Source organism: Saimiri boliviensis, chromosome 8 (genome assembly GCF_048565385.1).
Source record: "Saimiri boliviensis isolate mSaiBol1 chromosome 8, mSaiBol1.pri, whole genome shotgun sequence".
Lineage (NCBI taxonomy): Eukaryota > Metazoa > Chordata > Mammalia > Primates > Cebidae > Saimiri > Saimiri boliviensis.
This window is the reverse complement of record NC_133456.1, coordinates 106,049,776-106,063,243: the sequence shown is the minus strand read 5'-3', so window position 1 is coordinate 106,063,243 and position 13,468 is coordinate 106,049,776. Positions and strand designations below refer to the sequence as shown.

At 39.2% G+C, this 13,468-nt stretch overlaps 1 protein-coding gene across 1 annotated transcript in view; it reads right to left on the bottom strand.

The window, feature by feature from the left end:
* ITGA8 (integrin subunit alpha 8) overlaps nucleotides 1-13,468 on the bottom strand; it is a 186,224-nt gene that overhangs the window by 124,975 nt on the left and 47,781 nt on the right. The window contains exons 7-10 of the mRNA XM_003930633.4: nucleotides 12,260-12,385; nucleotides 10,589-10,633; nucleotides 5,866-5,909; nucleotides 3,678-3,734 (exon numbers count right to left, since the gene is read on the bottom strand). Coding sequence (XP_003930682.1) covers nucleotides 3,678-3,734; nucleotides 5,866-5,909; nucleotides 10,589-10,633; nucleotides 12,260-12,385 — 272 coding nt within the window. The remainder of the gene's footprint in view (nucleotides 1-3,677; nucleotides 3,735-5,865; nucleotides 5,910-10,588; nucleotides 10,634-12,259; nucleotides 12,386-13,468) is intronic.

Here is a 13,468-nt window from a genome sequence, read left to right as displayed (position 1 = left end):
CGCAACTATCAGAATGTTCACTGCTAAATTTGGCCCTTCCATGACTTCTAGCACTTAATCCCACCAAGTTTTGCAATCTCGAATCTCACAGAATGAATCTAATTCCACTTCCATATGATGTTGTATGAAAATATCTTCAGGCCAGGTGTGGTGGCTCATGTTGGTAATCCCAGCACTCTGGGAGGCCCAGGCAGGAGGGTCGCTTGAGTCCAGGAGTTCAAGACCAACCTGGGCAACATGGTGAGACCACATCTCTACCAAAAATAAAACACAGTTAGCAGGGCGTGGTGGCATGTGTAGTCCCAGCTACTTGGGAGGCTGAGGTGGGAGGATTGCCTGAGCTGGGGGAGGTCATGGCTGCAGCTGCAGTGATCTGAGATTATGCAACTACACTGCAGCCTGGGTGACAGAGAAAGGTCCTGTCTCAAAGAAAAGAAAATATTTTCACTTGGTTCACCATCTGACTTCTCTGTCTTAGACAGATGATGTGTGGTGCCAAAACACCAATGACACTTGCGAGTGCACTGATGATAAGAGAAGAGTTAGGTAGGATTTGCGTTTCCTGCGTCGGAGGAAGCATTACAAGTTTATACGTTGGGGAAACCCATGTCTCAGTATCAATTTGTATTGTGCTCATAGTCAACAAAAGCTCCTAAATCTTTTCCATGAGTGTACGTAGTGTACCAGTCTCCCCACATTTTATTTTTATTTTGTATATTTTTTGAGATGGAGTTTCACTCTTGTTGCCCAGGCTGGAGTGCAGTGGTGCAATCTTGGCTCACTGCAACCTCCACCTCCCGGGTTTAGGCGATTCTCCTGCCTCAGCCTCCCAAGTAGCTGGGATTACAGGTACCCACTACCATGCCCAGCTCAGGTGATGCCTGACCTCAGGTGATCCACCCGCTTGGCCTCCCAAAGTGCTGGGATTATAGGTGTGAGCCACCGTGCCTGGCCTCTCTGCATATTATCTCAGAAGTTTTTTTTTTTTTTTTTTTTTTTTTGAGACGGAGTTTCGCTCTTGTTACCCAGGCTGGAGTGTAGTGGTGCGATCTCGGCTCACCACAATCTCCGCCTCCTGGGTTCAGGCAATTCTCCTGCCTCAGCCTCCTGAGTAGCTGGGATTACAGGCACGCGCCACCATGCCCAGCTAATTTTTTGTATTTTTAGTAGAGACGGGGTTTCACCATGTTGACCAGGATGGTCTCAATCTCTCGACCTCGTGATCCACCTGCCTCGGCCTCCCAAAGTGCTGGGATTACAAGCTTGAGCCACCGCGCCCGGCCAGAAGTATTTTTTTTAAACCTACGTTTTTGAATTTATATAATCTTTTCAGGATTTATACTCTCATCAGATTTGACCCATAGTTCCAGCTTGCCAATTTTGTTTCCATAGTGTGCCAGGCAGTGTTTTAGATGACATAGTTTTCCATCATGTCCTCATGTAATGAACATACAATCCCTTAGAAAGCGTGTTCACCAGGGTGCAGAGGCTTTGGTCTGTGTGGTTTACTGCTCTATTTGAACTTTCTGAGCAGTGTCCGGATCAAAGTAGGTGCCAGGTGCCAAATGCTCTTTGCAGAGAAAATAAATACGTGAGTCGGCAAGTGGCATGGATCAAGTCAATTCTCACACCTCTTTTCTCTGTTACAAACATACACAGTGAAATTCTTTTTTTTTTTTTTTTTTTTTTTTTTTTTTTTTTTTTTGCTGTGGTATGTGGCCTTCACTCCGAGGAATGTCCCCATTTATGTATTAGCTTCTAAGGTTCAGGATGACAGAACTGGGTGGGATTGATGACAAGAAGTTATAGAAAGGCTAAATGTAGCAATGTTTAAAAAGTTTCTAATAATAAAGGACTGCAATAACAGATCTGGGCAAAGAGAAGCATTGCTCGATTCTCATTTGCTTAGTAATTACCACCACTTAGAAACAGTTGTTTGAAATAGTTGTTCAGTATCTATTCAACTGAAGTCTTACTTCTCCAAATCTTCCAAAAGAATATCAGGAGATGTAAAATGCTTTGTTGAAAATTTCAGAGTGATAGACTAAAACCCCAAATTATAGCAAAAAGATGTCAAAATCATTTTGTATTTAAAACTTGCTTCTTTCTTTCTTTCTTTCTTTCTTTTTTTTTTTTCAGACACAGCAGTCTCACTATGTTGCCCAGGCTGGTCATGAACTCCTGGTCCTCAAGCGATCCTCCTGCCTCGGCCTTCCACACTGCTGGGATTACAGGTATGAGCCACATTTCTTTAAATACTGAATTGGTACTTCCATCTAAGGGAAGCCAGTTGTGAATTGATTTTGTTTCTCCAGACAATCGATTTTCTCTACTCTTCAAATTAACATGGTTAATTTTAAATTTATTACTTTCACAGTTTTGTACATATGTAGTTTTACATGAAGTGTATAGTTTGTAGTCACATGTAAGTTACAAACACAAGGATTTCCTTTGTTTTAGATTTGTCCTGCATTCAAACATGGAGAACTGAATCTCTATATTACTGAACTAGATATGCAATAGTACACGTATTTGGATGCATCTCAAATTATAGAAGATTTAGTGGCACATGGGAATTTAGTAGCTTTCATTTAATCAAAAGGAAGGAGACAGGAAATGGGATGGAAAGGAATTAACATTTGTTGCGGAGTTGTTATATGCCAGGAAATCTTCTAAGTAATCTACAATCCTTGATTTATTTCATTCTTAAAGGGAGCTTGAAAGAGAAACATTTTATTCTTATTTTGCAAAGAGGCTCAAAGAGGTCAGGTGATTTTCCTGTGGTCTCACGTGGTTCATGAGTGGTGTGATGGCAACTGGAAGTCTGATCTGTTCCCTGCAGAAGTCCAGGCCCTTTTTACAGTGACCTTCTTCCCATATCTTACATCAACACCTTCAGGCATTTATAGACTATTGAAAGATTAATTTAATACAGAACTGCTTCCCATTGTTCTTAGAAAAGAATCCCTAGTCCCAAACACGGCCCACCTTCCCAACCAGTCTCCCTTGAGTAGCCCCCGGCACCCCGTCCTCAGCTCCTACGTCTCTCTTGCTTACAGAGCCTATGACCTTCGCTCTGCTCTTCCCACATATCCCGCTGGCTCTTGTTAGAAAGCGTTCATATTAGCCTTCCCTTGCCTGGAAGGCTCTAGATAAGATGGCATCGTTGGCTCTGTCTTGTCATTCACATCTCCGCCCAGACACTGCCATCTCAGAGGCCTCCCTGATCACCCCATCTAAGGGCTTTTTTGACACCTCCCTCCCAGCTTATATCGCTCAGTTTTATTTTCTTTGAATCATGGTTCACAATCTGAAATTATCATGAACATTTATTTGCTTGTTAATAAACTGTCCCTTCCCCTCCCTCCCCTGCCACTCACTGCTGCCTGAGAGCTAGGTAGGATCTGCCTGACACATGCTTGCATTCCTAGTGCCTAGGACAGTTTCCAGTACATAGTAGCTGCTCATTAAATAATTGTTGAATGGATGAATAACTGATAAGAACATTATAGTCTGCTAGTAACTCAGAGTGATTTTACTTATTTGGTATTAAAATGTTTCCAGATTTTTTAATGATCGCCATTCTAACTGGTATTCATTAAAACATCTGGAAATATTTAGTATGCACCTAAAGTTAAATAAATAATTTTTTTTAAAAAAGAAAAAAATGTTTCTACCTGTTCGCCAGTGAAATTCTGAATAAAGGTCATATCTGTAGAGTTAATGATTGAGACCTGAAATCATAGAAATTAAACAGGTTATACCATTTGACATAGAATTGGAGCCATTTAAAAAAATTACAACTTGAATCATTTAAATTTTTTTTGTAAAGTGTGATAAGTGGTTAGCTAAATGTAAAACAAAAACAGAAGCCCACCGAATGATCTTATTTAAAAAAAAAAAAGCTAAATGAACTTTCTGTTTATGGTTAAGTCTGGGATGCTTTTAGACAAAATGTATGCTTATTCATCTGAGCTGGAGCAATAAAAGTTGAATTCAGGAATATTGAGGGCAATTAACTTGATAGTTGATTTAATGAGGATTTTTGGCTAAATCCATTTCTGTTGCTATTATAAATGGATAATTACGGTTCTTTGCAAGAAAAATTAGATTTTAAAATTTTGTCATGCTATCCACATGGCAAAAATATTCCTTTTAATTCTACTTAGCCAACCACAATGCTTGCTAGATACTTTTGTAAATGATGAACTTTATTTCAAATATGCTTTTCTTTCATGAGATCTATTTAGTTGCTTTTTCTAATTTCATTGTAATGGGTTTGAACGATATTGCCCCAATATTCATGTCTACCCAGAACGTCAGAATGTGACTTTATTTGGAATTAAGGTATTTGCCAATGAAATCAGTTAAGGATCTCAAGATGAAATCATCTGGTAAGCTGTAAATTTGATGACTGGTGTCATCATTTTTATAAGGACAACTGATGTCATCATTTTATAAGGACAACTAATGTCCTTATAAAAGGAGAAGACACATGTAGACATAGAGGGCAGAAGGCCACACAGGGATGGAGGCAGAGACTGGTGGGATGTTGCCACAAGCCAAGCAATGTGAGGGACCGTCAGAGGCTGAAAGGGGCCATCTATGATAGAAGCCTCCTATCACAGATGCTCTGGTGAGAACATGGTTCTGCCCACAACTTGATGTCAGACTTCTGACCTCCAGAACGGTGAGTGAATGAATTTATGTGGTTTAAAGCCATCCAGTTTGTGATTCTATGTTATAGCAGTCTTAGGAAACTAACAGATAATAAATTCACAATTAATTAAATTTAATGTTAAATCAAATAATTCAATTAATTAAAATAATGCAAATAACAATTGCTTTTATTTCTACTGTATGAGATGTATTAAGGTATTCATCATAACCATGGCATTATCCACTATTATTCTGAGATTATGCCCCTAGGTAGGATGAGCTTTGTGGGTTGTGACTTGCACAGTCACACAAGGCCCTGCGCTTAGATGGGTCCCACCCTTGGTTTAATGCACTGCTGCTGCTGTTCGGAAATTTTTAATGATTTTTGAACAAGGGACCTGTGTTTCATTTTGTTGTAATTACGTAGTTGGTTCTGCACATGGATCAGAACAAATCTACTCTGACTTGTTTTCCTTTCTTTTTTGTAAGCAAGCAGCGTGAATTATGAGGAGGAACTCCTTAAAAAACTCCAGGGTTTTTTTTTTTTTTTTTTCAATTATATTTTAAGTTCTGGGATACATGTGCGGATCATGCAGGTTTGTTACATAGGTATACATATGCCGTGGTGGTTTGCTGCATCTATCCCCTCTCATCTACATTAGGTATTTCTCCTAATGCTTCCTCTCCGCAATCCCCCAAACCCCTGCTATCCCTCCCCTACCCACCTCCATCCCGACAGGCCCCAGTGTGTAATGTTCCCCTCCCTGTGTCCGTGTGTTTTAAAAGACCTAAAAGTTGCATAAAACAAAACATTTGAGTATACAGATGGTCATTAAATTATGATGGTTCAACTGACAAAGGTTCAAAAGTGATAGACATTCTGTAATAATCATACTTTGAATTTTGAGTTTTGATCTTTTCCCAGACTAGCAATATGTGATATGATACTCTGACCTGAGATATCAATACTTTGTTATACGATAGGCTTTGTGTTAGATGTTTTCATCCAACTGTGGACTAATGTGAGTGTTCTGAGCATGTTTAAGGTAGGTTACGTAAGCTGTGATGTTTGGTGGGTAGGTGTGTTAAATGTGTTTTTAACTTACAGTATTTTCCATTTATGATGGGTTTATCAGGATGTAATTCCATCAAGGAGCATCTATACAAGAAAATATCCTATTTCTATAAGGTATTCTCAGTACTCACATATCCAAAATTCTGTGCTCCTCTTGGAACTCCAGCAACCAATTCTGGGGAAGAAAATAGTCATTTAGAAGGGGCATTACATACATGTAATCATATAATCATATAATAAATAAGTAGTAAAGACAGTGCTTTTAAAATGACTGGCTATCATATAGAGCAGGGGTCCCCAAGTCCCAGGCCACCAACCAGTACCAGTACCTGTCTGTGGCCTGTTAGGAGCACAGATGAGCCAGAACAAAGCTTCATCTGTATTTACAGCCACTCCCCATCACTCTCATTACAGCCTGAGCTCCGCCTCCTGTCAGATCAGTGGAGGCATTAGATTCTCATAAGAGCTTGAACCCTATTGAGAACTGCTCATGCAAGGGATCTAGGTTGCATGCTCCTCATGAGAATCGAACTAATGCGTGATGACCTGAGGTGAAACAGTTTCATCCCAAAACCATCCTTCATCCACCCGCCCCCACCATCTGTGGAAAAATTGTCTTCCATGAAACTGGTCCCTGGTAGCAAAAAGGTTGCGGATTGCTGATGTAGAGGCTTGGAAGTTTGAAGTCAGGGCTTTGTATTTACTGTTCCATTAGCCTTTGTTTCTTCTCCAGATAATAGAAAACAGAAAGCCAGAAGTCATACGTTGTCATACTTTGAGATTTATGTCTTCATTAAGAGTCTCTCTGCACCTCTGTCTCTAGATCCTGAGTCTGGCTTCTTGGGTCTGCGGGCGATTTATAAGTTAGACCTCTTACTCTGATTCTTCCAGCTTTTACTGTGGTGACATCTTTAGTACTAGTATAAAAATTACCATTCTGGTTCCAGAACTTAGAGTCAAGGGAGGGAATGGGATCAGGTGTGAAGCAGAGAGGGGAGTCTTGGACAGGAATGTAGGTGATTCATCTACAGCAGGAGGACCGCAGGGAGGCTTGCTCCTAAATCATAACACAGGGTTCAGAAAAACTAAGTTATCTGGATAGACTGCCAGGAAAGTTGACGGAACTGGTAGTACCCTGTCCAGTTTTCAATAATCGTTATTTGGTATAAATTAAGTTCTCTTGGCATGAAAAACAAACTACAATCAGATATAATAAGGTTGACTGATTTAGGGTCAGGCCAGTTGGTGAGGACAGATCCTAGAGGATTGGGCCATTTGAGAACATAGCAACCACAACTTCTCCCATCACACAAACATCAGGAATTTTGTTTTTAAAATATCTGTGGTCCCACCATCACAGTTACAATCAGTAACTGTGGAGTCTGCAATCTCATATGACCACAATGCTAAGGAGTTCTTAAATGTAATATTGAGTAAAGATGCTCACAATTTTAAAATACATGATCAGGACAGCTTAATTGCTTGGGGTCCAAGGCAAGTCTGAGCTGTCACTCAACTACAAAAATAGTCAGTTGGAAGGAAAAATAGGAGACTTTTCCCTATCAATAACTCAAGGTAAAATCTTCAGGAGGTTTTTTTGTTTTTTGTTTTTTAAAAGAGGGTGTCACTCTGTCACCCAGTCTGGAGTGTACTGGAGTGTAGTGGCACTATAATCACGGCTCACTGCAGCCTCAACTTCCTGGGCTCAAGCCATTCTCCTACCCCAGCTTCCTGAGTAGCAAAGTCACCATTTTTTCCAACACATCAAATTCCTGGAATTGGTTAGGGACAGATTACTTTCTTGGGTTTTAGCTCACTACATCTCACTCTAAAGTGGTAACAAAGGCTCTTAACCTTTTCTGAGTCACAACATGTATGAAAACTGAAAGAAATCTATGGATCCTCTTGTCAGAATATTGCATGTAATTTTTAGGGGTTCCAATCCAGTGAAGCCCATCCAGGTACCACCCAGCAGTGTGAGGATCCATATTAAGAATCCACCATCTAGAGGCCATTGAAGTGGTCACTGTTTTGTTTTGTTTTGTTTTGTTTTGTTTTTTTAAATATAATTTGAATTCCCCGTTGTCTAATTAAGTAAATCGTGAACATGCACAGTCTTAGGCTCGTAGTGGTCTGGTGAGATGATTGTGAAGTTCCTTGATAGTGCTTTTATCCTCAAAACACTTAAAACGCAAATCTGTTTTTCAGATATTTCTGAGATCTGATGGAAAATCACTACTGTGTTCTACCATCTTTCCCTGCAGTATACTCTTATGCATCATTATTTACTTTCTTGGGTGAAAACTGAACGCCATTCTGGAGAGCTTTCCAACAAGACTCTTTTGTTTGTTTGTTTGTTTTGAGATGGGGTCTTAGTTTCTTACCCAGCACTGGAGTGCAGTGGTGCAATCATAATTCACTTCCACCTTGACCTTCCAGGGTCAAGCGATCCTCCTGCCTCAGCTTCCTATGCTTGACGCCAGAGTAAGTAGCTGGGACTACAGGTGCATGCCACTATGCCCAGCTAAGTTTTGTATTTTTGAGAGGAGGTCTCACTGTGTTGCCCAGGCTGGTATGCCCAGGCTGTATTTTTGAGAGGAGGTCTCACTGTGTTGCCCAGGCTGGTATGCCCAGGCTGTATTTTTGAGAGGAGGTCTCACTGTGTTGACCTAACTCCTGAGCTCAGGCAGTTCTCCCACCTTGGCCTCACAAAGTGCTGGGATTATAGGCATGAGCCACCACACCCAGTCTAACATACTCCTAATGCCATTTAAAAAAATAATAATAATTCGGCATGTTTTATAGTTTCCTTTGTTACATTTTTAGTGATTTTAAGATTTGGCCATTTTTTAAGGTACTAGTTATTCAGTACTATCTTTGCTGCTTCCTAATTCAGTTGTTCTTATTACAGCCAACAGCACTTTTTAGAGAGCAGGCATTGCCCTGTTTTATGGATACAGTTAAGTCATTTAATCTCACAAGAACCCTATGAGGTAGACAGTAGTATTAGCAACATCATCCTTATTTTAGGAATGGAAAAAAATTGGAGGCACTAAGATGCTAGGTAACTTGTCCAAGGTCACAGAGACAGTAAGTAGTGCAGTCAGGGTTTAAACCCAAGAGGTCTGGCTCCAGAGTCCAGGCTCTTAAGCATTACAATATACAAAATACTTTTTAATACCTTGAAAAAAGGACAAGTTCTTTACGAATTAGTTTGTACCTAAAAGAAAAATATTATTTGAAAGAAAAAAAAGCACCCGATTATCTTCAACCTGAGCTGTAAAACTTTATGATGTTCTTCTTTGTATATCTTGTCAACATGAAACTATGAAAAGATCTGTGATGATTCCTAGAGGTGATCATATTTCATTTATTCCTAATTATTTGTGAATGAAACCACTTGCATTAGTGAAATGCAGTCAATGTTCATAGGAAACAAGATGGAAAATGATAAATACTGATTGATGATTGACTCATTCAATAAATATTACCAGTTAAGTAAAAGCTCCCATTTATTGCCTGGTATCTAGGTATTTTGCATGCATTAGCTCATGCAATCTTCAGAACATTATTTTGAGTTAGTTAACATTAGTGTCATTTAAAGATAAGCAAATAAGAATCAGGGAGGTTTTCATAGCCTCAGGAATAGAAAGTCTGTACAGTCAGAACTTGAACCTATGTGGATCTCAATTCCAAAGATTCAACTTATTTCTGTCAGGCTGTTTCCCGTATGAGTCTATTATGAGCAACATGTGGTCTGGTCTTTGTAAGGAAGATAAATAAGAACAATACATAACAATACATAGATCTTGCCTTCAAGGAGAGGGATGTGAAAAGTAATACATATGATATCATTCTTCCTTACTCTCATCTCAACCAAATCTACATGAGGCAGCCAGTCTGATTTGTTCTCTTTTTTTCGTTTAGAATATGAGCATAATAGCATCATATTTACTCCCCAGCTTAACCCTTTCATGTCTTCTCCCCTGCATGTTGAATGTATCCCAGAATCATTTCCATTACCCATAAAAGCAGACATGATCTGAACCCAGACCTTTCTCGAAGCCAATTTCATTTCACTACCAAAGTCTGGCAGTCAGACTGAGGTCCTTGAACACCCTCATTTTCCACACACTTTAGAATATAGAAGTTGGTCCCTGCCCCTATGTCTGTCCACCCCTTTCCCCGATCATCCCAGGCTCCGTTCAAATGTTTTCTCAACACCAAAGCTGTCCTTACTCTATCTTTAGAACTTTATCCTAGCACTTATCATAATTTAATTAGATATTCTGCATTCATTATTTCATGTTGATCAGCCGCAGTAGAAGACAGTCACAGCAAAGTAGAGAAGACAGGACATATGGGGTATATAGGAGATAGGGATTCATTTGTTCTGTTATTTGGGGTTTGGGTATGTTCAAAGAGGAAAAGTTAAGGCAGGGATGTTGGATTGGAGTTGGTTGGGAAGAGTAATTTTGGACGTGTCTGATAGGAGAGGTACTAGAAATGAAAGTTAAATTCATTTAACTTGGGATCTTAATTTCACAAAATTGATCTGCCACTAACAGCACGGCATTTAATCATCTGTATTTTTCATTCATAACATGGGACTATGACCCTAATTTTTGGCTGCTTAACTAGATTTTATAAAGTTGATTATTTGTTCTTATGAAATTATTTGAGACCTAAAATGCTGTACCAAAGCATTTTTTCTACAAAATATTATGTACATTCTGGGATTCCATTAATCTACCTTTTCTATAGCAAACAAAATCACATTGAAAAAAACCTTTTTATGTATTTTACCATTTCCCCATGCTTTGCAAATGATTTAAACTCAACAATGTCTCTCACCTTGCTGAGAATCCCCAGTAAACTCCCCAGCAGCAACTGAATATCCTGTTTTAAAGAAAAGAAACGAGTTCGTGGAGTGTAAATTAGTTCATCCATTGTGGAAGACAATGTGGCAATTCCTGAAGAATCTAGAACTAGAAATACCATTTGACCCAGCAATCCCATTACTGGGCATATACCCAAAGGATTATAAACCATTCTGTTATAAAGACACATGTACACACATGTTTATTGCGGCACTGTTCAAAATAGCAAAGACTTGGAACCAAACCAGATGCCCATCAATGATAGACTGGATAAAGAGAATGTGGCACATATACACCATGGAATATATACCCGCATAAAAAATGATAAGTTCATGTCCTTTGCAGGGACATGGATGAAGCTGAAAACCATCATTCTCAGCAAACTGACACAAGAACAGAAAACCAAACACTGCATGTTCTCACTCGTAAGTGGGTGTTGAACAATCAGAACATGTGGACACAGGGAGGGGAACATCACACACCAGGGCCTCTGAGGGGGTCAGGGGGGCTAGGGGAAGGATAGCAGGAAATGGGGGGATAGGAGGAATAGCATTAGGAAAAATAGCTAACGTAGATGATGGGGTGATGGATACAGCAAACCACTCTGGTATGTGTATACCTATGTAACAAATCTGCACGTTCTGCACATGTACCCCAGAACTTAAAGTATATGTATATAAAAAGAAACACACTAATCACACTTGATGACATCACCAAATTAGTTATATCTAGAAAAAGGTAAAAGGGCTTCCATGGTACTGCTTTATTTAGAAATCTCTAGACATATTATAAAATAAAAATTAAAGATTCTATGATGGAAAAATTAATCACACCAAATTAAACACTTTTATACTAAATCTTGAATGTATAATAGATCATCTACTACTTATCTTAAGTAGGAGCATAGCAAAAACAAAAAAAGAGAGAGAGAGATTCTGAGGTCAATTTTAAAAGCATGGATGCTTCATAATCCACCTTAAGTGTAAATGGTGGCTGTTGCATTTTAAGAGCTGCTGATTCAAAAACAGACAGAATACTCTGAAAGATTTCCTTTGGGCTCAGGTTTTGTTATTTCTGGTCACCAGCAAGACCTCCTTCCTAATACCTTTCCTCATGGTTTTCCACAATTTCATTTAGCTCTAAAGTGAGGTGCTGGCTACCTTGACAAAACATAGCTACAGTTCTTTTTCAAATTCATCAAGCAATCAAAAGGCCACCAGGATACCAAAGGTGGGAAACAGTAGTGGTGAAGTGACATTGTGTGGTTTGCACATAATACAGTTGGAGAATATTCTAGCAAATGGAACTTCTCTTGTGCTGCTCTGTAAACTGGAGAAGGTTGCTATCATGCTGTCCCTGTCACACTGGTAGCAGCCCCGCTAATACATAGTGTCTACTACTGATGAAGTGGTTCGTGTGGAAAAGACTGCTATGGAGCCAACAAAATAGCTGTACAAATTATGTATTACACATCATGGCTGGAAAAATAGCAGTATTAAAAAGAAAAATCAAAAGTCCACTCTAATAAGAGAACATTTGTGTAAGATGCCAAATAACATGGGGTAAGTCAGGGATAAAATCTGCAACTACATTTACTAGGTTTGTCTTTTGAAAAACCACAAATGTCTTCAGCAAGGCGTCTTACCAAGGTAGCTGTCATCATAGGAAGCTGGAGCCACTTCCGTCTGCTTTTCTCCTGCCAGTTTCCTGAGGATATCCTTGAATGAGTAATTTGCAATGATATCTGCAACACTGGCAGTGATGACTTGACCTGTGTTTAAACAAATTCATATGTTAACTAAATGAATGCAAGAGGCGGGCCCTCCCTGAGCAGACACACATTCCCTTGAAAGCTGTTGTAGAATTGCTTGCTTTTTTGATGATGAGTTTTCCTACCTGCCACTAGAACTCCAAGGCACAGTTAGTTACAACTGAGTAGAACTTTCCATTCTGACAGAAGACCAGAGATGAACTACAATACTGCATGGGTCTTCCTGCTGCTTTCAACATACACACACTCTCTACTTCCAAATGATAAAAGTATCTAAGAGTGGAGGCCAAATTTGCAGGCAAAATTTATGTGATGTAATTTTTATTCTGGAATATTCCAGTTGGAAGGAAGCTTTGAGATCATTTAGTCAAATATAGCTTATTCTAGGTGGAGAGACTCGGGCCCAAAGAGCTAGAGTGCTTTCTCTAAGGTCACATGGTTTTGCAAGTAGGGCATCAGGCATTACAACCAGCGTCTCCTTTGGCATTCTAATGAAACTTCTTGTGCTCTTGCAAAGTATAGGTATTGTGTTCAATCACGTATTCTGTGAATAGATGATAAAATGTATCAGCTAAGTTAAATGAAGGAATTATAAAATCTCTGAGCCATCTGCTTTTCTTGCTAAAATATAGAGAGAGCATAAAATTATGACAATGGGAAGCAGCTAGGTCCAATGAGATCCAAAATTCAGCAAAAGAGAAATCCATCAGCACCAACACTGATACAATATGAACTTTGGCTAATCTCTCTTAAAAGTCCCTCTCAGAAATCTTGAAATAAGATTGCATTGGGGTAGACAGGTACCTAAAAGACAGCCAGCAATTTCCACTGCAATTTCTATGCATTTCCATGTTTACCATGGACAACTAAAGCAAAGTGTGATGTCATGTTCTTTGGGAGAAAACTGAAGAAATGCTTTCAAAAGATTAACATGTAACATTAATTTGAAAGCTGAATTCGTCTTTGGGAATTCATACATAATTCCCACAGTCTTTCTGTTGGAAGTCCACAAAGAATAAAGCCATGAAACCAGATCATAAATATTTCCAGGTGACTGGAACTGAAATGACTATTCTGATACTA